The 19,597-nt window shown below is 37.0% G+C and overlaps 4 protein-coding genes across 9 annotated transcripts; 3 read left to right on the forward strand and 1 right to left on the reverse strand.

Moving 5' to 3' along the window:
• Positions 1-4,549: 4,549 nt before the first annotated feature.
• Positions 4,550-9,354, forward strand: LOC104803940 (VIN3-like protein 2). Of its 4 annotated transcripts, none has more exons than XM_010528042.2 (6): positions 4,550-4,720; positions 4,856-4,938; positions 6,732-7,064; positions 7,176-7,473; positions 7,575-7,894; positions 8,048-9,349. In XM_010528042.2, the coding sequence occupies exons 2-6, from the start codon at positions 4,920-4,922 to the stop codon at positions 9,187-9,189; spliced, it is 2,112 nt and encodes a 703-aa protein (XP_010526344.1). In that variant the 5' UTR covers positions 4,550-4,720; positions 4,856-4,919; the 3' UTR covers positions 9,190-9,349. The 4 variants fall into 4 exon arrangements, with proteins under 4 accessions (XP_010526344.1, XP_010526345.1, XP_010526343.1 ...); XM_010528043.2 differs by lacking the exons at positions 4,550-4,720; positions 4,856-4,938 and adding exons at positions 5,485-5,600; positions 5,736-5,818 and having other exon boundaries at positions 8,054-9,354; XM_010528041.2 differs by lacking the exons at positions 4,550-4,720; positions 4,856-4,938 and adding exons at positions 5,485-5,600; positions 5,736-5,818.
• An 876-nt stretch (positions 9,355-10,230) lies between these two features.
• LOC104803942 (ribulose bisphosphate carboxylase small chain-like) lies at positions 10,231-11,179 on the forward strand. Of its 2 annotated transcripts, XM_010528045.1 has the most exons (3): positions 10,240-10,469; positions 10,583-10,714; positions 10,843-11,179. In XM_010528045.1, the coding sequence occupies exons 1-3, from the start codon at positions 10,314-10,316 to the stop codon at positions 11,080-11,082; spliced, it is 528 nt and encodes a 175-aa protein (XP_010526347.1). In that variant the 5' UTR covers positions 10,240-10,313; the 3' UTR covers positions 11,083-11,179. The 2 variants fall into 2 exon arrangements, with proteins under 2 accessions (XP_010526348.1, XP_010526347.1); XM_010528046.2 differs by lacking the exon at positions 10,583-10,714 and having other exon boundaries at positions 10,231-10,469.
• A 1,353-nt stretch (positions 11,180-12,532) lies between these two features.
• LOC104803943 lies at positions 12,533-14,406 on the reverse strand. 2 transcript variants are annotated; one of them, XM_010528047.1, is made up of 4 exons: positions 13,945-14,406; positions 13,241-13,338; positions 12,809-12,858; positions 12,533-12,737 (listed from the first exon to the last, which is right to left on the reverse strand). In XM_010528047.1, exons 1-4 carry the CDS (start codon positions 14,186-14,188, stop codon positions 12,734-12,736), a joined length of 396 nt encoding a protein of 131 aa, XP_010526349.1. In that variant the 5' UTR covers positions 14,189-14,406; the 3' UTR covers positions 12,533-12,733. The 2 variants fall into 2 exon arrangements, with proteins under 2 accessions (XP_010526349.1, XP_010526351.1); XM_010528049.2 differs by lacking the exon at positions 13,945-14,406 and adding an exon at positions 13,558-13,925 and having other exon boundaries at positions 12,533-12,858.
• Positions 14,407-14,702: 296 nt separating this feature from the next.
• On the forward strand, positions 14,703-18,918 carry LOC104803944 (lysine--tRNA ligase, cytoplasmic-like). The gene is made up of 16 exons (XM_010528050.2): positions 14,703-14,977; positions 15,059-15,134; positions 15,316-15,384; positions 15,480-15,645; positions 15,746-15,839; positions 15,918-16,003; positions 16,086-16,204; positions 16,280-16,342; positions 16,554-16,679; positions 16,788-17,070; positions 17,169-17,265; positions 17,355-17,511; positions 17,931-18,074; positions 18,174-18,242; positions 18,345-18,488; positions 18,610-18,918. Exons 1-16 carry the CDS (start codon positions 14,877-14,879, stop codon positions 18,682-18,684), a joined length of 1,869 nt encoding a protein of 622 aa, XP_010526352.1. The 5' UTR covers positions 14,703-14,876; the 3' UTR covers positions 18,685-18,918.
• The last annotated feature ends 679 nt before the right edge of the window (positions 18,919-19,597 follow it).

Below are 19,597 nucleotides of genomic sequence, written 5' to 3' on the forward strand. Positions count from 1 at the left end.
TTAATTATTCATTCGTTGCATATTGCAACGGGTAATGATCTTAATTTGAACAACTGTTGACGAGATGAACATTCCTACTTTCTTAGATGCATCTCATCAATCAAAGATTTCTTTTTTCTGAGTCTCCCATTGTTTGGGAGGAAAGTACAACATCCTTGCTTAGAACAGGATCTGTTCTTTCACTCGTGTCTATATATATATATATACATATATATATATATGTATATGTGTGTGTGTTTATATAGGAGTGATTGCTTTCGCTGCCGGAATCCATGATGTCTAAACATATCTACCAATGGCAGAGAGCGCGAAGATACTCCACACCTTTGCAATTCGTTAGCGGAATGCGTGTTTGAAACTAGAATGTCATAGAGGCAATCTAGTTAACAAGGACTAGGGTATCAATTTTGGTCCGAAGCCCGAAACCCGCGTCGAATCTGTCACGAACCGTTTGAAAAATGATGAGGTTCAAGTTTAAATTTAAAGGTCTGGAAATAAGTAAGATTTTTTAAAACGGACTTAAATCGGGATTTCGAGTTTGGTCGGACTAACTGTTCGAAAACACGATTATTAAAAAATCGTAAAAATGATTCATTTTTTTTATAAAAAAACTAATGTCTGAATCCAAACCTGATTCTGATAAGACCCGGCTTTGGACTCGGTTCTATATGTCCGAAAAAATTCAAACTGACCAAAAAATGCGGTATTTTTCCAAAACGAACTGTATGAAATCCTCGAATGGTATTTTTTTTAGAAAACTGAATGTTTCAGAATCGAATTGAATTTTAAAAAAAATCCGAAAACTCAAAAAATTCTTAAAAAACTATTTTTTTTATAAAAACCAAAACTGAACCGAACTGAATATAAAATACTAAACGATCGATACATATTTTTATAAAACCAAAATAACCTAAACGCCCATTGCCAATTGTCACTTGAGCTAATTCCAAAGAAATGGAATCCGAATAAAAGCGGGTTTATGCCCTTCGGCCCAAAGATGGACTATGTTGTTAGTTACAAAAATATTATTATGTTTGGACTATATGTTGTTATAAAACTATTATTATGTCAGTATGCCTTTTTAAAAAAAAGCAAAGTCATAAATGTAAAATAAATACAAAATTATTATTATTATGTTACGACTATATGGACAATGTCGTTATAAAACTATTATTATGTTAGAATGCGTTAAAAAAAGAAGAAGCAAAGTCATAAATGTAACATGATTAAATAATGTGGAATGAAATTAATAATTCGTTTCGAAAATAAAATTTAAAAAAATGAAAACTAAACGCAAAATCGAAAAACGGAAATTGAAAAACTCAAATAAAAAATCATAGAACATCCTAAACGGAAACGTTTGGCTATAACCAAAAAGTTAATCACAATTTCTAAAATTTCTCATTTATTTGTTTTTTTTGTGTGATGGTATTATCTCTTTTTAATTTTCATAAAAGTGCTAGAAAGGACATTATGATGATGGGACGGACCATGTGTACTAAAAATATGTACATACACCTTTTGATATAAAAAGTTTTAAATGATTTTGCCGAAACAATATGGTCCTTTGTATAATGTGCAACTTTATTGTAATTTTTTTTTACCATAATTATAACATGTTTATCCAACAACATATATTACATTTACATATAACTAGAAATTGCTACATGAGATCATCTATAATATACGCTTCGACACATTTATAGGGATAATTTAATCTTCTAAAAAACTAGTTTACCTCTAATATTTTTTTAAAAAAAATAATATAAACTCAAATACTACAAAAAGAGAAAGACATCGTGCAAAAGGGAAATTTCTTTCACTCGCCCGTATCATATTCTTTCACGTCACGTCTTATTATATGTGTACGTGTTTTTGGTGTGTGTCTGTGAAGACAGAATGAGATATAGACGTCGGGGAATGTTGTTTCGTTTCGTGTGTTTGTCCCATGTAACCTATGCCGATATCAACGCTTATAACCGGTTTTTTTTATTTTAAAACCGAATATCCTGAATTAAGGCCCAAACTAATCCGAGACCGGAAACCATTCATATGATTGGGAATATATGCAATATGTTCTCTTTCCAAATTTAAGATTCGAACTGAGTACGGAAAAGATGCCTTGTGCTCCCGTTCTATCGGTTGAACTTTCCAAATTTGGGTTATAATCAGTTTTTTTACTTTTAAATAATTAAAATTGCATTGTATATTTATATGTATACCGACCTTATAACCTTCTTTTATAGTGTTCATCGCATAAATAAACAGATGAAAATCTTTGAATGTCTATATATATATATAGTATATATATGTGTATATATTTTTGTATATATATACGTGTAAGTGTGTATATATGTATATGTGATATTTTGGCTGATTTTCCGTTGACAGCACTAATGGTTGATGGATGGTTTCAGAAAATTTTGAAAATATATCTATTTTGAAAAAGTATATATATTCATTTCATGTTTTTTTAACTGCTTTATGTATTTACAAGAAATTCTAAGATATAAACTATCCTACTAACAACATTTAAACGGTAAAATATCCAAAATACCCTCCTTATGCTAAAACTACTTCTGCACCTACCCTTCTCCAATTGTGACCTTGTGACCAAAATAATTGTATGGTCACATGATGGTCACATTGGTAGATTTTTGATGATTTTACCAAATGATTAGTGTGATATGTAAGGTGTGACCATAGTGATTTAATGTAATCACCATAAATTTAATGTTATGGCCAATGTGACCATCATGTGACCATACATAAATTCTGGTCACAAAGTCACAACTGGAGAAGGGTATGTGCAGAAGTAGTTTTAGCATAAGGAGGGTATTTTGGATAATGCCCCCATTTAAACACACTAATATTTATCCTTATTTATTGAGTAGTTGAAAAGAGAATGCAAATATATATATATAAAATTGCATATATATGTATGTATATATATAAGAAAATTTTGAAAATTTATGTATTTTGAAAAATGTTTTGTTTTTGGAACATGTATGTGTGTGTATGTATGAATTTATTTATCTGTTCATAGGTACAGATATCCGAAGATAATACTGCATGAACTTATAACTTATGGATATAAATACAATTAATAAATCCAATAATTAGATCGAAAAACCCTTGTTTCATCGTTATTCAAGGTGTTACGTATTATATTGTGATTCTAAATTTGTGGTTTAAAATGTAATTAACAGCATGGTTGTGGATAATCTTGTAAGTAGACATGCATGGTTCAAGGATTATGGTCATGGCATCTTTATGACCCACTTTGACATATTATACCTTTTGGCTTTGGATGTATATATAATGGCGCAAATGGGCACGAACTTGTGCCACCCATATATAGTTTTCAGTGAAATATTTTTCACAAGTTGCATCTGAATAAAAAACTTATTTTGATATATAAATTTTATTATTTATCCTAAATAAATGTCTATTTTTTCTAAATACTAAAACTATTTCTGAAATAGCAAAAAAAATAGAAAAAGGAAAAAGTGAAAAATTGATTATCTCGTCATCTCCTAAAAGAAATATATTTGTATGTATATACAGATGGGGTATATTTTCTTTTTGTATATTTTTTTTTGTCAAATCAGTAAGTTCACCTGTGAATTCGGCCCAACCTACATCTCCTTGGGTCCGAGAGCAGCCTTTGAACACACCGTCTTTGGCTATGCCTCTCCCTCCCCGCATGTCTGGATTCGAACTTCTGATCTGTAGGAGGAATACCCTCACTTCCAGTCCAGATACCACTCGAACACATGCATGTGGGTCCAAACTTTTATTCTTTTTGTATATTTGTGTATAAATATAATATTTGTATCATTATATTGTGTGTATATATGTATAGACACATATTACCCCTATAATTTGAGGTAATGTATCTCATTTTTAGTAATTTCAGATTCCCACACTCAATATTCTTTATAATCTTTTACCAAAAAAAAAATTCTTTATAGTCAATGGATAATAATTAAAATAAAAATAAGGAATTATGCACGCATCATAAAACATGTAAATAAAAGCTATGATACACCACAAAAGAATCCATATCTTTGTTTTCACTTGCTTTATTGATTTATTAAAATACAAATAAAATGACCAATTACAAATTTTCGTATGATCTGTTATAATTTAAAATTTTATATCTTCGTACGTCGTTAGGCACATGTCCTTTTCTCGTCTTCAAAGCAAAGTCTTCCAATCTTTTTATGGTAGCCAATGTTCCCATCGCACGCCCAATGCATGCGGCCATCCAATCATGCTGCGCCACGTGGTATTAGATAATACTAGAGAACAGTATAGTAAATATTTTGATAATTATGAAAAGAAAATATTCATCGCATTGTTTATTTTGTCATATGATTAATCCCTATGAATATTTTTCGGCATCAAATTGCGGAAGTTAGGTATTTTTCTATAAATACAAAAAAAAAGGAAAAAATAAGTAAAAACTCGACGAAGGTAAATAAAAAAAATAAAAAAAAGAAAGATGACATGCCATTTACCTTTTGGCACCACCATAATAAAACTGCATCTCCTCATCTCTCTCTTCCCTCTCTCTCTCTCTCTCTCTCTCTCTCTCCATCTCTCTCTGTGTTCTCCGGTCACTCTGTTACCCGGAATCTCTCCGTCGAGAGAGAGATAGAGAGAGAACAGTGGGATTCTCTTGTTAGTGGACGAATTTCTCAGCTTTCCTTATTGGGTATTCGTGTTTATGTTCTCTTATTATTATTTTTGTCTGGGATTCCTTTCGGTCCAATCTTTTCCGCCGTTTTATATCGTGGCCTGAAGATTTCATCTCTTTTTCTCAAGCTTTTTTTTGTTTTCTCTGTCGCAGGGTTTGAAGATTCGGGGTGGTTCTGATGGTAATGTGGCTTTGATTACTTCTGCAGTTCGTGACTATGGATTCCTCTCTCGAGGGTAAATTTCGTAACGTCTCTCTCTCTCTCTCTGGGTTCCATGGTTTTTGAGAAAAAAACTTTGCTTTAGATTCATCGAAACTCGTGTATCGTCATCTGGGTTTCTGTATGATGGTCAAATTTCTTGGCTTTTTTTTTTTTTTTAAGATTAGTTTATTTTTTACCGATATTGAGACCTTGGATGCTGATTTGTATCGTTAGGACTTTTCTTTTGTTTATCCAATAAGTTGAAAGTTTGAGGCTTTTTTTCCCCGTGAAGATCACTACTGTATGCTTTTTACTAACTTGATTTTTTTTCCCCTTCTTCTTCTAATCTCTCTCCTTTTTCTGTGAGTTTTGATTGACGATTCTGATGGTGGGCTTTCGCTTTTCTCGTTGATTGGTTCTGGTCGAAATACTGTGTTTTCCACCAACACTGAGCCCGAAGTTCATTGGTTGATGAGTTGATCTTTTTGAGTTGGATGATAAAGGACATGGCTTTGTTTGTGTCTGGACTGAATTTCTATTGTTGTAGCCTCTCGATTGAATGTGGGAATCTGAATCCATCTCTCTCTGTGTTCTCCGGTCACTCTGTTACCCGGAATCTCTCCGTCGAGAGAGAGATAGAGAGAGAACAGTGGGATTCTCTTGTTAGTGGACGAATTTCTCAGCTTTCCTTATTGGGTATTCGTGTTTATGTTCTCTTATTATTATTTTTGTCTGGGATTCCTTTCGGTCCAATCTTTTCCGCCGTTTTATATCGTGGCCTGAAGATTTCATCTCTTTTTCTCAAGCTTTTTTTTGTTTTCTCTGTCGCAGGGTTTGAAGATTCGGGGTGGTTCTGATGGTAATGTGGCTTTGATTACTTCTGCAGTTCGTGACTATGGATTCCTCTCTCGAGGGTAAATTTCGTAACGTCTCTCTCTCTCTCTCTGGGTTCCATGGTTTTTGAGAAAAAAACTTTGCTTTAGATTCATCGAAACTCGTGTATCGTCATCTGGGTTTCTGTATGATGGTCAAATTTCTTGGCTTTTTTTTTTTTTTTAAGATTAGTTTATTTTTTACCGATATTGAGACCTTGGATGCTGATTTGTATCGTTAGGACTTTTCTTTTGTTTATCCAATAAGTTGAAAGTTTGAGGCTTTTTTTCCCCGTGAAGATCACTACTGTATGCTTTTTACTAACTTGATTTTTTTTCCCCTTCTTCTTCTAATCTCTCTCCTTTTTCTGTGAGTTTTGATTGACGATTCTGATGGTGGGCTTTCGCTTTTCTCGTTGATTGGTTCTGGTCGAAATACTGTGTTTTCCACCAACACTGAGCCCGAAGTTCATTGGTTGATGAGTTGATCTTTTTGAGTTGGATGATAAAGGACATGGCTTTGTTTGTGTCTGGACTGAATTTCTATTGTTGTAGCCTCTCGATTGAATGTGGGAATCTGAAAGGAATCTTGAGCCTCGTTCTTTGCCAGACCTAATCTTTTGTCTCAGATTCTCTTTCTTTACTTTCTTTGTTCTCTTTCAAGTGTTTGCCAAAACACACCCATAATAGGATGATGTCCTCTTTTGGTTTGTAGCTTCGTCTTTGCTTGTTTGATATCTCGGAGCCATGGGGTCTGTTTGATCCAACCAAAGGTTTGAATCTCACATAGAACACACGGTTCTGTTACGAGTTATGTCCTGTTAAGGTCGAGGTCTCTTTGTTAGTTTGCTGTAAGCGGACAGTTTATTTTGTGTCTGTGTTGGATCATATCTTCATGGATGGAATGCATTGTCAGTTCTGATAACCATCTGTGTCCTGTCCTTTCTTTCTGCAGGAGCTGGAGCTGATCCATCGAAATGCAGCAAAATGGGCATTGATGAAAAGAGACAGCTTGTTTATGAACTGTCGAAACAGTCTCATCTAGCCTCTGAACTGTTGCAGACATGGAGCCGCCAGGAAATTCTTCAGATCTTGTGTGCTGAAATGGGGAAGGAAAGAAAATACACTGGCTTGACTAAAGTGAAGATCATTGAGACCCTTTTGAAGATTGTATCTGAGAAAAAATCCGGAGAAGATGAACGGAAGAGGGATTCATCGCCGAGTCAGAGGCACTCCAAGCGACAGAGGAAGGTTGACAACCCTTCTCGTGTTGTCCTGAATACTGCAGGTAACATCTTTCCTTTGTTGATGCCACTCAACCATTTTATAGGAGTAATTTTCCACTGAATATTTTTTTTTCTTTTGAAGTATATACTAACCCGAAAATAGAAATTTTCAGGTGAGAATGCTATCCACTGCAAAAACTCGGCATGCCGGGCTGTATTGAGACAAGAAGATAAGTTTTGCAGAAGGTGTTCTTGTTGCATCTGCCACAAGTATGATGACAACAAAGATCCTAGTCTCTGGCTGGCCTGCAGTTCAGACCCTCCATTCTCAGATGATTCTTGTGGCTTGTCTTGCCATCTTGAATGTTCTTTCAAGAATGAGAGATCCGGTCTTGGGAAAGATAAGCGAAACACCGCTCTTGATGGATGCTTCTACTGTGTTTCTTGTGGGAAAGCAAACGACTTGCTCGAGTAATCAATCATCTTCTTCAGTATCTTTTTCATGTTACTCGCTGATAGAACATCAAAGATATAATCTATGGATCTCGTCCTCTAACTACTTCTCGTTTCAGATGTTGGAAAAAGCAATTATCTATTGCAAAGGAAACCAGAAGGGTAGACGTACTTTGTTACCGTCTTTTCTTAGGTCAGAAGCTTCTAAGGGGCGTAAAGAAGTATCAAAAGCTGTATCAGATTGTAGCAGAAGCCGTGAAGAATCTTGAAGAGGAAGTAGGTCCTTTGACCGGTCACCCGATGAAGATGGGTAGGGGAATTGTCAATAGACTTCATTCAGGGCCGGAGGTGCAGAGACTCTGCTCTTCTGCTTTAGAGTCTCTTGAAAAGATACAGTCAGATGTAGCATTATATTCATCTCATGGCTCCAAAACGCAAGGTAATCATAAATTATCCATCAATGTCTGAATTTCGGGATGGTTTCCTTCATCATATCATGTTCCTGTGGCCTGAGCAATGATGTTTACTGTTGTTACTCGGGGCTAATAACTCTGGTTTATTTGGCGGTTTTGATTCTTATCTGTTGATTCAGATGCAGCTACCAAAGGCTCAACCAAGATTAGATTTGAGGACATTCGTGCAAATTCCCTCACTGTGGTTCTTGGCGCCAACGATTCTTCTTCTTCTCCTTCTTCACCGGCCAACATCATTCATTACAGTATATGGCATCGCAAGGTTACAGAGAAAGAGTACCCGAAAAACTCAACTTGTACTCTCTTTACTCCAAACACAAGATTTGTGGTCTCGGGACTGGCTCCGACTTCAGGGTATTGTTTCAAAGTCGTGACCTTTACCGGCACCCGAGAGTTACACGCAGAAGAAATCAGTATTTCTACTCAAACTGCTGAAAAAGAAGCTGTGAATTGCTCTTCTGTTGTTGAAAGAAGCGAAAGCCCTCTGACAAATTGTAGCAGTTTGTCTACTCCATCTTCTGTTGAAGCCGAATCCAACAACGATTACATCTCTTACTGCAAGAAAACTGAGGAGAAGAACGTTATTGTCCCCAAGAATCTACCAAACAATGGCGATTCTCCTCCTCCCACTGAGGATAACACTGCGAGAAGGGTTAGCATGGAACCCGTTTCTGATGTTATACAGATCGAGAGGAAGAATTCTTGTGAAGAACATATGGAGTTAAAGGAAGTTGTTCCAGACAACAGATCCGGCATTCCTGTTCCTGTTGCTCCAGATCTTGTCAGATATCTAAATGCTTCAGAAACCAGTTTGCCCATCACTCCATTCAGGTCAGACCAGATCAAGAACAAGAACCGTAATGGCAGAACCGGAAAGTCTAAAGGTGGGAACTTTCCTGCAACCATCGAAAACGCAAGCATGTCCAAGCGAAAAGGCGATGCGATGAACGGAGAACACTCAGAGAACGGCGGTTCAGACAGCGGTTTCGAGCAGTGTGTGAAGGTCATAAGACAACTTGAATGCTCGGGACACATCGAGAAGAGTTTCAGACAGAAGTTTCTGACATGGTACAGTTTAAGGGCGAGGCCTCAAGAGATTAGGGTTTTGAAGATATTCGTTGATACTTTCAAGGGTGATCCTTCGGCTTTGGCAGAGCAGATCGTGGATACGTTTTCAGACCGCGTTTCGAGCAAGCGTTCTGCGTCTGGCGGTTCCTCTGCGGTTGTGCCCTCTGGGTTCTGCATGAAGCTGTGGCATTAGACGTCGTCGACGACTGAGATTTTACAATTATTCAATTATTATCATTGACCCTTTTGTTCAATCATTTAAAGTATTTAACTCACCAGTGGGAATTTGCATTTGTTGGAACATTTCCATGCAAGAATATTATTCGGTGTTTTTATATTATAGTATTTTGATATTTTTCGGATTCTTACAGTGAGTAGTACCATTTCATTTCTTAGAGGAATATTCTTACCGGTAACGTTTTTTCTTAAAAAATATCTTATACATCGGTTAATCTTTATAATACGTCGTACAAATAATAATTAGGTATAATTTCAATAGTGGTGAAATTTCTAATATAAATGAGTGTAACATTTGGATATTCGGAAGTTTTAGGTGTGTATAATAAATCCGAATTCACCCGAAACTCTTACGTGAATCTAAATTTAAATAATCAAAGTAAAACCTTCTTGGTAGGTGCGTGGGTCTTTTACATGTATGCCAAGTGTCCTCCTAACCCCACCATCTCAGCTTCACAAAATTTGTTATATATTTGGACAAAAGAAATTGTAAATTGGGAATCGCACCATTCAAACATGGTTTCAACAAACTAATCGTCATCATCACACCTCGTAAAGCGTATAAAAATTTAAATATATAGAAACAAGAATAAAATACTGCATTGAAAATTTATAGAATGAACAGATATAATAGAAATATTATAGAAAATGATGAGATATTACTTATTAGAGAAAAAAACATTCATGAAAATACTACGTACCACATAAACACTTCAATTTTCAAATTTGTAAAATAAATAATTTGGTCAATTTGCACTAAATCGATACCAATTTGATATTTATTTATTATAAATTGATATTGTTATTGTTGATTATTTGATACAAAATGATGAGATAATTTCCACTTTAATAATTTAAAATTTGAGATATTTATATCTACAGTCGGTATGTTTATGGATTTTTCCACACCATAAAACGTTAAAGAAAGTATTCATGAAACAAATAATTTAGTAAATAGAAAAAGGTGAGAAACTGCTAATAAAAAAATATTTATTCCGCCATTAATAAACATCATCTTCTCTCTCTCTCACGCACACTCGTCCTTGGAAACAACGAAAAGAGAGAGAAAGAAGAAGAAGAATGGCGATATGTAATACGATTGCGTGTGGAGTTTCCGTAACCGGGTCCGGTTATGTCGGGTTGAGACCCGGTTCCTCGAAGCTGCTTCCGTTGAAGAACTCTGTTTCCTGGAGCTCGAAGACGTCCTCTAATGGCTCCAAAACTCTCTGCATGAAGGTTCAGTTCAGATCCCTTCTCTTTTAAGTTCTTGAGAAAAAAAAAAAGCAAATCCAGAGTTCGATTCATACATATATATGTATGTATGTGTATATACTGATAAGCGAAAACAGACATGGAATCCGATGAAGAACAGGAGGTACGAAACGCTGTCGTATTTGGAGCCTCTGTCCGACGATTCAATCGCCAAACAGATTGATTACATGCTTAAGAAAGGATGGATTCCTGCTCTCGAATTCGACGAGGTCCTGTACATTGTTTGTCCTTGAATCGATCGATCCTTGGCTATTACATATATATGTATTGGATCCTATACATATACACATACACATACATAGAAATGATGATGATGATGGAGAGTATGTATACGCAGGAGGGGAGGATAGAGAGGGAGAACAGTAGGAGGCCGGGGTACTACGACGGGAGGTACTGGACGTTGTGGAAGCTGCCGATGTTCGGGTGCAGTGACTCGGGGCAGGTGATGAGGGAGATCGAGGAGTGCAGAGGGGCTTACCCCAACGCGTACATACGCTGCATGGCGTTCGACAGCAGCAAGCAAACCCAGTGCATCTCCTTCCTCATCCACAAGCCCCAGCCCCAGGCCGTGGCCTAGTTACGCGTTTTACAATGTCGGGCGCTGCTCTGTAATAAGAAAGACCGACCACCTTGTGATGGTTGAGATCTTGGACCGACCGACATCTTTCATTTCATTTTATGTTTGTGATGCAGGTGATGAGGGAAATCGAGGAGTGCAGAGGGGCTTACCCCAACGCGTACATACGCTGCATGGCGTTCGACAGCAGCAAGCAAACCCAGTGCATCTCCTTCCTCATCCACAAGCCCCAGCCCCAGGCCGTGGCCTAGTTACGCGTTTTACAATGTCGGGCGCTGCTCTGTAATAAGAAAGACCGACCACCTTGTGATGGTTGAGATCTTGGACCGACCGACATCTTTCATTTCATTTTATGTTTGTGATACCTTCAATAAACGTGGGAGATTAAAATAAACTAAAAAAATAGTAGTTAAGTTTTTATTATATATATGTTTTAGTTTAAATAATTAAAACTAGACGATGCCATCAACAACTTCTGAAGGATAAATTTAAAATAATAATAATAATCATAATCATAACTATTACTTTTGATTTTTTTTAAATGATATTAATTTTAAAAGTGAAGATTAAATTCATTGATTATTTATGTGTTATTAATGTGATGGTTGTGAGATGTTTTTTCTTTCAGTTTCAGCTTTTTTTTTTCCTGTTAAAACTGTGTGCTGCACCTAGTTTTCTTGTTGCTTTTTTTGGTAGGGTTCCACTAATTAATCATCATCGTTAACAATGATTAACCACAAGTTGCAAAGAAATTATATAATATTCGATTTTGGCCATTAGTTTATTGTAACAATAGACGGTCCAAAGTTACCAAGGTACGCCGAATTTCTTCCAATTTAACAATGATTAACCGCAGTTTTAGCTCACCTATATTATCTATTTAAAAACTAAATTAAATTCCTGAAACTTTTCATTAAAAACCAAATTATATTTATTTTAAGGAGGTAAAACTGGAATTGATAACCAAAAATACATTGACATTATAAAATGACATATTTTTTTGTTGCGAAAAGAAAAAAAAAATGTAGAACATATTTATTTGAAAACTGAAGAATAATATATTATAAAAATGGACCCGACGAAATTACTATATATTTCTATATTATTTTTCATGATTTTTGACTTACTTCTTTTGTTTTAAGATTTACTGTAATAAATCTCCAATAAAGTATATTGCATTTATTTATTTTTATGATATTTTCTGCATTTTAAAACCTTCTCTCTTTTTTCCTTGTTCGAAGTCTTCTTTTAACGATTTTTTGAAGGAAATAAAAAAACGCGAACCCATAACTATTTGGGCTACAAAGGTAACGTTACTATTGGGCCTTCGATATTACGGCCCATATGATACATATCGCACATCCGTGCGTATACATATGCCAACGTATGTTTTCATGTGCGTAAGTACATATACATACACACAAAGATGTATGTATCTACACACATTCAATTCGGAGAACATAACATAATAGAAGCAGAAGAAGGAACAGTAGAGTACATCTTGCATCAAACACATTACCAAAACACAACACTTAGACACCCATTGTGATGATTCTTTGCTCTGTTTTTTCCTTGGAGCGTCACTCACTTGGGGTTATATAATTACTACATGGACTATGATTCATCATCACCATCACCATCATCATCATCATCATCTGCAATAATATGCTCAACTCTCAAAAAAAAAATCATTCACCTCAGCCACATAAGACACAGCTTTGCTTACACGCCCTGTGCTTTTCCCGGCATCTCTTTCGCTTTTACGCCCTTCATTTCCTGCATTCGCGTATGGCCAAGAATTCTCAGATTAAGACTGCACTTATTTAGCATAAGAAACTCGTTTCCGAGACGATATGCTTTCTTTTTTATCATCAATGATCAAAGTGTGATATGAAGCAATGAACTCGAAACCGGGTTTGCCTTAGAGCTACTGAAAATGCATGTTAAGGCATGATTTTGTACTTCTAGCCCTGAAAAACATAATTGTCTTAACCAAACCCTCCATGAGAACTCGGCATCAGTGGAAGCAGGGCTATCATTACGAGAAAAACCAGGAACACGACTCGATAAAAAGACTAAAGAAGGCAAATGGACAAGAAAGATGCATCAGATGAGCACATGAATCAAACCTTTTCACCGATTAATGTAGACAACTTACCGGTCCTTTGGTCTCGTAGTACTCGTCCAAAGCCCATTGATACTTGGATTGGTCTAGGCCGAACCATCTGACCAAATGATCATCCACTCTGGAGTGCGCTATCGAAGAAAAAACAATTGCTCAGGACAGGACACGGGAACAAACACAGTAATGGCTTAAACCAAGGTGTCCTAATTGCTGTTTAAGCCACTTGTGCTTTCACAAGCAGAGAATGAATCTGAAATGATATGTGCATTCTTTGTTCTAAGGATTAGTTCTAATTAGTTTCTGAAATACCCAAACCAGAGAAGATTCAGAAGGCCAACCAAAAGGATCACCTAACCATGTTTGTCTTTGATTCAACTGATACTTTTCTTGGATTTTCTCGGAATCCAAGCAGGCAAGAGTTACAGAGAGCTTAGTTAACTTAGAGACACCAAGGTTGTCCGGAAGTTTGTGAAGTTCTTTTAACTTAGTTTCCTTATCCCCATTTTCCATCTCTCTCTCACTTCCCAACCACACAACAGACATATTTTCCCATCACTTTCCATCATCTTCTGCTATTTTCTCACCAGCCAATCAGGGATTCAGAAAATCAAATCAACCGGCATATCCGAATCCCGAACTACTAACAATGTTCGAAGGAAAAAAAAAAGATCCCAAAATGGGCAAATCAAATTGAGTACACTCTAATTAGTAAAACCAGAAAAGTTTTTTTTTTTTACCATTTTGGACCTTGGTGATGGCATTTCTGAAGAATCCCGAGATGGAGCCGTTCTGTTCATACGAAGCCACCGACTCGAACTGCTGCGGCGGAGGCTGAACCGGCGGCGCCACCACCGGCTTCCCCGACACGGCGGCTGGAGACTCCGGCGGTTTAGGAGTCGCCGGAGGCGTCATGAAGACGGTGTACGGGCCGATTTTCCCGATGACGGGAGGAGGAGTTGATGGGTCCTTGTTGATCGGCATCTTGGAAGATGGGCGAGAAAAGATCACAAGGAAAATGAGAGAAACTGAGAGAAATTTTGAGGGAAACTTCGGACAAGAAAGCTAAAAGTTCGAAGCTTTTAAAAGGGAGCTTGCTCTCTGAGTTGCTGCAGTTACAGAACACAGTTTCACACTTCTGTTTCGATCTCGGTCGTCGAAGTGTAATGTCCTTTTAGTAAACAGTAAACACTTCATAGAGGAGGAATCATATTTTCTTTTTCTAATTTTTACAGAATTTTTTTTTATTCCTCTTCTAATTCCAGATATTTTTACCCATTTATATATAAACCCAATGAAAATATAAAAGTATGTAATTCAATTGCGATTTTGATTTTAATGAATTTTTAAATTTAAATTTAATCGATGTAATCGAAAAAAAATAAAAAATTGAAAAATTAAATACGTACAGAACTATAAAAACCCAGTTGTAAAAGTGAAATCTGAAATGTACATAATGGAAATCCAAATTTATATATTTGCGAGGAATGGTCGAAGCCCAGCGCTGAGATTGGGTCTCTATTGAAGGCCCCAAACCAAAACCCTAGAGGCCTCTCCTTAACCATAATTTTCCCAGTCGACGGCGAACAGAGTCCGACAGTGGTCGTCTCCCCATTTCGAGCGTAGAATCTCGGACCGAACACCCGAAAAGTGAAGAAGGAAGCTCGCTTCCATGGGGGATTCGGTTGATAAATCTGCGGAACCTGTCTCGAACGTGTCCATGGATTCTCCTGCCGCTTCCACGGGCGACGGAGCTGAACCCCGGAGCAAGAAGTACGTTCGCTGGAGCAGCTTGTCTGATTCGCTCTTTTTTGGGTATTGAATCTGATGCGTATGTTTTACGCGATGTTACAGCGCTCTCAAGAGGGAATTGAAGAACAAACAGAGGGAGGAAGAGAGGAAGCGCAAGGAAGAGGAAAAAGCCAGACAGGTGAAAAGCTCGTTTCTTCGAGTGTGTAATTGATTTTGTGGAATGTGATAGATTTTGGGAGGAAAACATTCATATATGATAGATTATTTTCCAAATTGAGCTTCAGGACTCCTCTTTTTGCTTTCTTAGATTGTACTCTGATGCTAGTGTTTGTTAAATGGTTTCATTTTCATTGATGTAGGCTGCTGCTAAGGCCAGCTCTCAGACCCTGAAGTCTGCTGCAGCAGATGATGAGGATATGGACCCTACGGTATGTACCCTTTCAACATACGTTAAATCCTTTGGAAATGCAACAACGTGGGTAGGGTATGAGTCCATTGATGTGTTTCTTCTGTTGTCTTGCAGCAATACTTTGAGAACAGATTGAAGAATCTTGCGGCCGAGAAGGCTAAAGGGGAGAATCCTTACCCCCACAAGTTTTATGTTTCGATGTCCATTCATGAGTACATTGAGAAGTATGGTAGTTTAAGCAATGGCGAGCATGTTGAAGATGCTGAAGTATCTCTCGCCGGTATCTTATCCTCTCTTCAATGTGGTTTTATCTCAGCCATCTGCACTTTATAGAATCTTTGGAATGGGGAATGAAAACCATTTTTTTTCAATTGTGTCAGGACGGATAATGAGTAAGAGATCCTCCTCTTCCAAGCTTTTCTTTTATGATCTTCATGGTGGTGGTTTCAAGGTTCAAGTTATGGCTGATGCAAGGTGAGTAGTCAGTATATCTGTTCCCCTTCGAGTTCTTTCCTGTTTGCTCTTGAATTGATTTATGTTTCGTTTCTCCAGTAAGTCAGGATTGGACGAAGCCATGTTTGCGAGGCTCCATGCAAGTGTTAAGCGTGGCGACATTGTCGGTATCACGGGGTTTCCAGGTTTGCACAGCCTTGATCTTACTATTACAGTTTCCCTGAATCTATTTATCCATTATTTGAATATATTTTATTCTGTTTCCAGGAAAAACTAAGAGGGGAGAACTGAGTATCTTCCCGCGATCATTTATAGTATTGTCTCATTGCCTTCACATGATGCCAAGACAGAAGGCTGGTCCTGGTGCTGATAATGCTAATTCAAAGGTAGAGAAGATTCAAAGTTGCTAGTATTGTCTCATTGCCTTTAATTTACGCCAGCCTGTTCCACATTTTCTGCAGAAAACCGAAATCTGGGTTCCAGGAAGCACAAGAAATCCTGAAACATATATTCTTAAAGATCAGGTATCCTTTACTTTGCAAAGGGCTATAATGGTTTTTTTAGATTCATATACCATTGAATACCATGATTTTCTTTAGGTCTCTTTGTGTTGTGTAATACTAACGACTTTCTGTTGGTCTGGTCTCTAGTATTTCCGTAGATTATTTAGATGTTTCGTTCCCATCATGTATTTATCTATTCAAATGGAAATATGACTGGTTTTGTGTTTGTTAGGAAACTCGATATCGTCAACGGTATCTTGATTTGATGCTGAACTTGGAAGTTCGCCAGATATTCAGGACCAGGGCTAAGATCATCTCCTACATCCGAAGATTCCTTGACAATCTTGATTTCTTGGAGGTTCATTGTTTATCTTCTCATGCAGAAAATATAGTCCTTTTTCCTCAATTGTTTGTGGTATTTGGAAAGAGTTTTTTTTCCCGGAATTAAAGTTCTAAACTTTCCTAGGTTGAGACACCTATGATGAACATGATTGCCGGTGGAGCAGCTGCCCGGCCATTTGTAACCCATCACAATGAACTCAATATGAGGCTTTTCATGCGTATTGCACCTGAACTTTATCTTAAGGAGCTTGTTGTTGGTGGCCTGGACCGTGTTTATGAGATAGGAAAGCAATTCAGAAACGAGGGAATTGACCTTACCCATAATCCAGAGTTTACCACTTGTGAATTCTATATGGCTTTTGCAGACTACAATGACTTGATGGAACTGACCGAGCAAATGCTGAGTGGTATGCGACTGTTTATGCTCACCAAAGTGTAATTTCGCTTTTGCATCATCTTAAGGTTTATGTCGTCTGAACGTCTTCCCGCTGCACATCTGTATCAGGTATGGTAAAGGAACTAACAGGTGGTTATAAAATCAAATACCATGCAAATGGGCTTGATAAGGAGCCAATTGAGATCGACTTTACTCCTCCATTCAGGTTTGTGGAATTGTGCATGAGTTTAAGACAGCTTTTTCTTGGATCTTGATCCTGAGAATAATTATGGTTTGTATGTTCTGTTTCTGCAGGAGAATTGACATGATAGAAGGGTTAGAGAAGTTGGCCAACCTCAATATACCAAAAGATTTGGCTAGTGAAGAAGCTAACAAGTATTTGATTGATGCATGTTCGAGGTTTGACGTCAAATGCCCACCTCCTCAGACAACGGCTCGGTTGTTGGACAAAGTAAGTCATGTCTTCTTCTGAAACATGAATGTTAGAGTTGTAGAGATTTTGTAGTGAGATCATAGGTTTTGGATGCACTGAAGTGAGTTTCTTTCTGAAAAACAAAGCATGATAAAATGATTCACGTAAAAAAAGGGAAAAGTCCATGGAACTTTTGTAGGAAAACATGTTAAAGATATTTTCACCTTGCCAAAGAATATGGAAATTTAGCATTCAGGTAAAAAAAATGGAACAGTCGCACGCGTATAGCATGAGACCTCTCGTGGCTTAAAAGCAAATATTTTGGGGCCCTCTGTGGTATATCTGATAAGGTTTAGTTATATTTTTTACTGTTCTATTGTCAACATAGGAAGATACATGAGAAAAAGGCTCATGGTCCACATTCACATGTTTATGTCTGGAATATTATCACTGTGCAGCTTGTTGGACACTTTCTGGAAGAGACCTGTGTTAACCCAACGTTCATCATTAACCACCCCGAGATTATGAGTCCCTTGGCAAAATGGCACAGATCAAAGACCGGTCTGACTGAACGGTTCGAGCTCTTCATCAACAAGCACGAAGTACGGTGATCAAACTCTGTAGTTTCATCACTGCTTTCTTCTTTGAATCTTTTTGATTCAGCACTCTTTTAACCAACATGATTTACTTAACCAACACAGCTGTGCAATGCCTACACTGAGTTGAATGACCCTGTTGTACAACGCCAAAGATTTGCTGATCAGCTCAAGGTATTCGAAATCATTTGTAAATACTAAAAAGCCTATTGGGTATTTGCCTAAAGGTCTCGAAACTTTTACCCTAATGCTGAATTGGTTAAAACCCGGATTCAGGATCGACAATCTGGAGATGATGAAGCAATGGCATTGGATGAGACATTTTGTACCGCCCTCGAATATGGGCTGCCTCCTACTGGCGGTTGGGGATTGGGAGTAGACCGGCTTTCTATGCTGCTTACTGACTCACAGAATATCAAGGTCTCCCTTCTCTCTCTCTCTCTACAGTTCTAAGCTGTCAGGGAAAGCTTAACTGAATTCCAGTTGGATTTCTTGATTCATGTGATGAGTAACTTGGAAACAACTTCTGTAACCATTGCAGGAGGTTCTTCTCTTCCCAGCCATGAAGCCGCAGGACGAATCAGCTGCTGCAAAAGGTATCACAGTTAATGAATAACTGGTAAATGCCCAAAATAGTTCATGTTAAGCGTCATTTCTTTTTTGCCATGTTTTTAAAAGTTGCAGAGTTTATGAAACAGAACCTTTTCATATAGATTGAGGATTTGTTTAGCCATTGTTTTCCCCCATGTATTGTGATCCCTTCATGTGGGGTTCAGAGTATTTAGTAGTGTCATCCCTTGTTCACATATACAAAGAGCCATTACTTCAAAAATCTTTATTTGGGGGTCCATATTGCAATGTTTGGAGAATTTCATATTCTATTTGCAAAAAATGAAAAAGGGTTTTGGGAATGGGGAGGCCACACAATGGAGAAGGATGATGCTGGTCCATTGAATGTTGAAGCAAAGGGACATTACAAGTTGTGATTACTCTTTCCACAAACCTTGAGAGTGTATGTGATTTGTAAGAGAATCTCCATAATGGAAATAGAAAAAAAAAATTCACAAGTGAACAAAAAAGAAAAAGAGGAACACCACAAATAATTTTCATAAAGGCAAAAGTATTTGAGGAGTGGCCACAAAAGTGTCTGTCTTGTTACAATCAAAGTATCCAAACTGACATCAAAAGATGTCCCCCCCCCCCATATAGCCTCTCTTTTTTTTTAATGGCAACATATTTTACAAATCATTTTTTCAATTTCATGAAAACATATGAAATTCTGACTCGTAATACACCAAGCATTTGAAAATTTTATATAATATATTAATTTTTAAAATAATATCATATTTATATATCAAGATAACGACGATGGAAATATATATCTCGCCTTCACCACAATTTTCAACATATATATCAATGGTTATACAATTTGTAGTAATTTGGTTATATTTGTATTATTATATGAATTTTTTAATAATTTATGTATTTATAAGAAAATATATATATATATTTATTTGGAAGTTTTTAAT

This window comes from Tarenaya hassleriana, unplaced genomic scaffold (genome assembly GCF_000463585.1).
Source record: "Tarenaya hassleriana unplaced genomic scaffold, ASM46358v1 Cleome9, whole genome shotgun sequence".
In the NCBI taxonomy this organism is placed as follows: domain Eukaryota; kingdom Viridiplantae; phylum Streptophyta; class Magnoliopsida; order Brassicales; family Cleomaceae; genus Tarenaya; species Tarenaya hassleriana.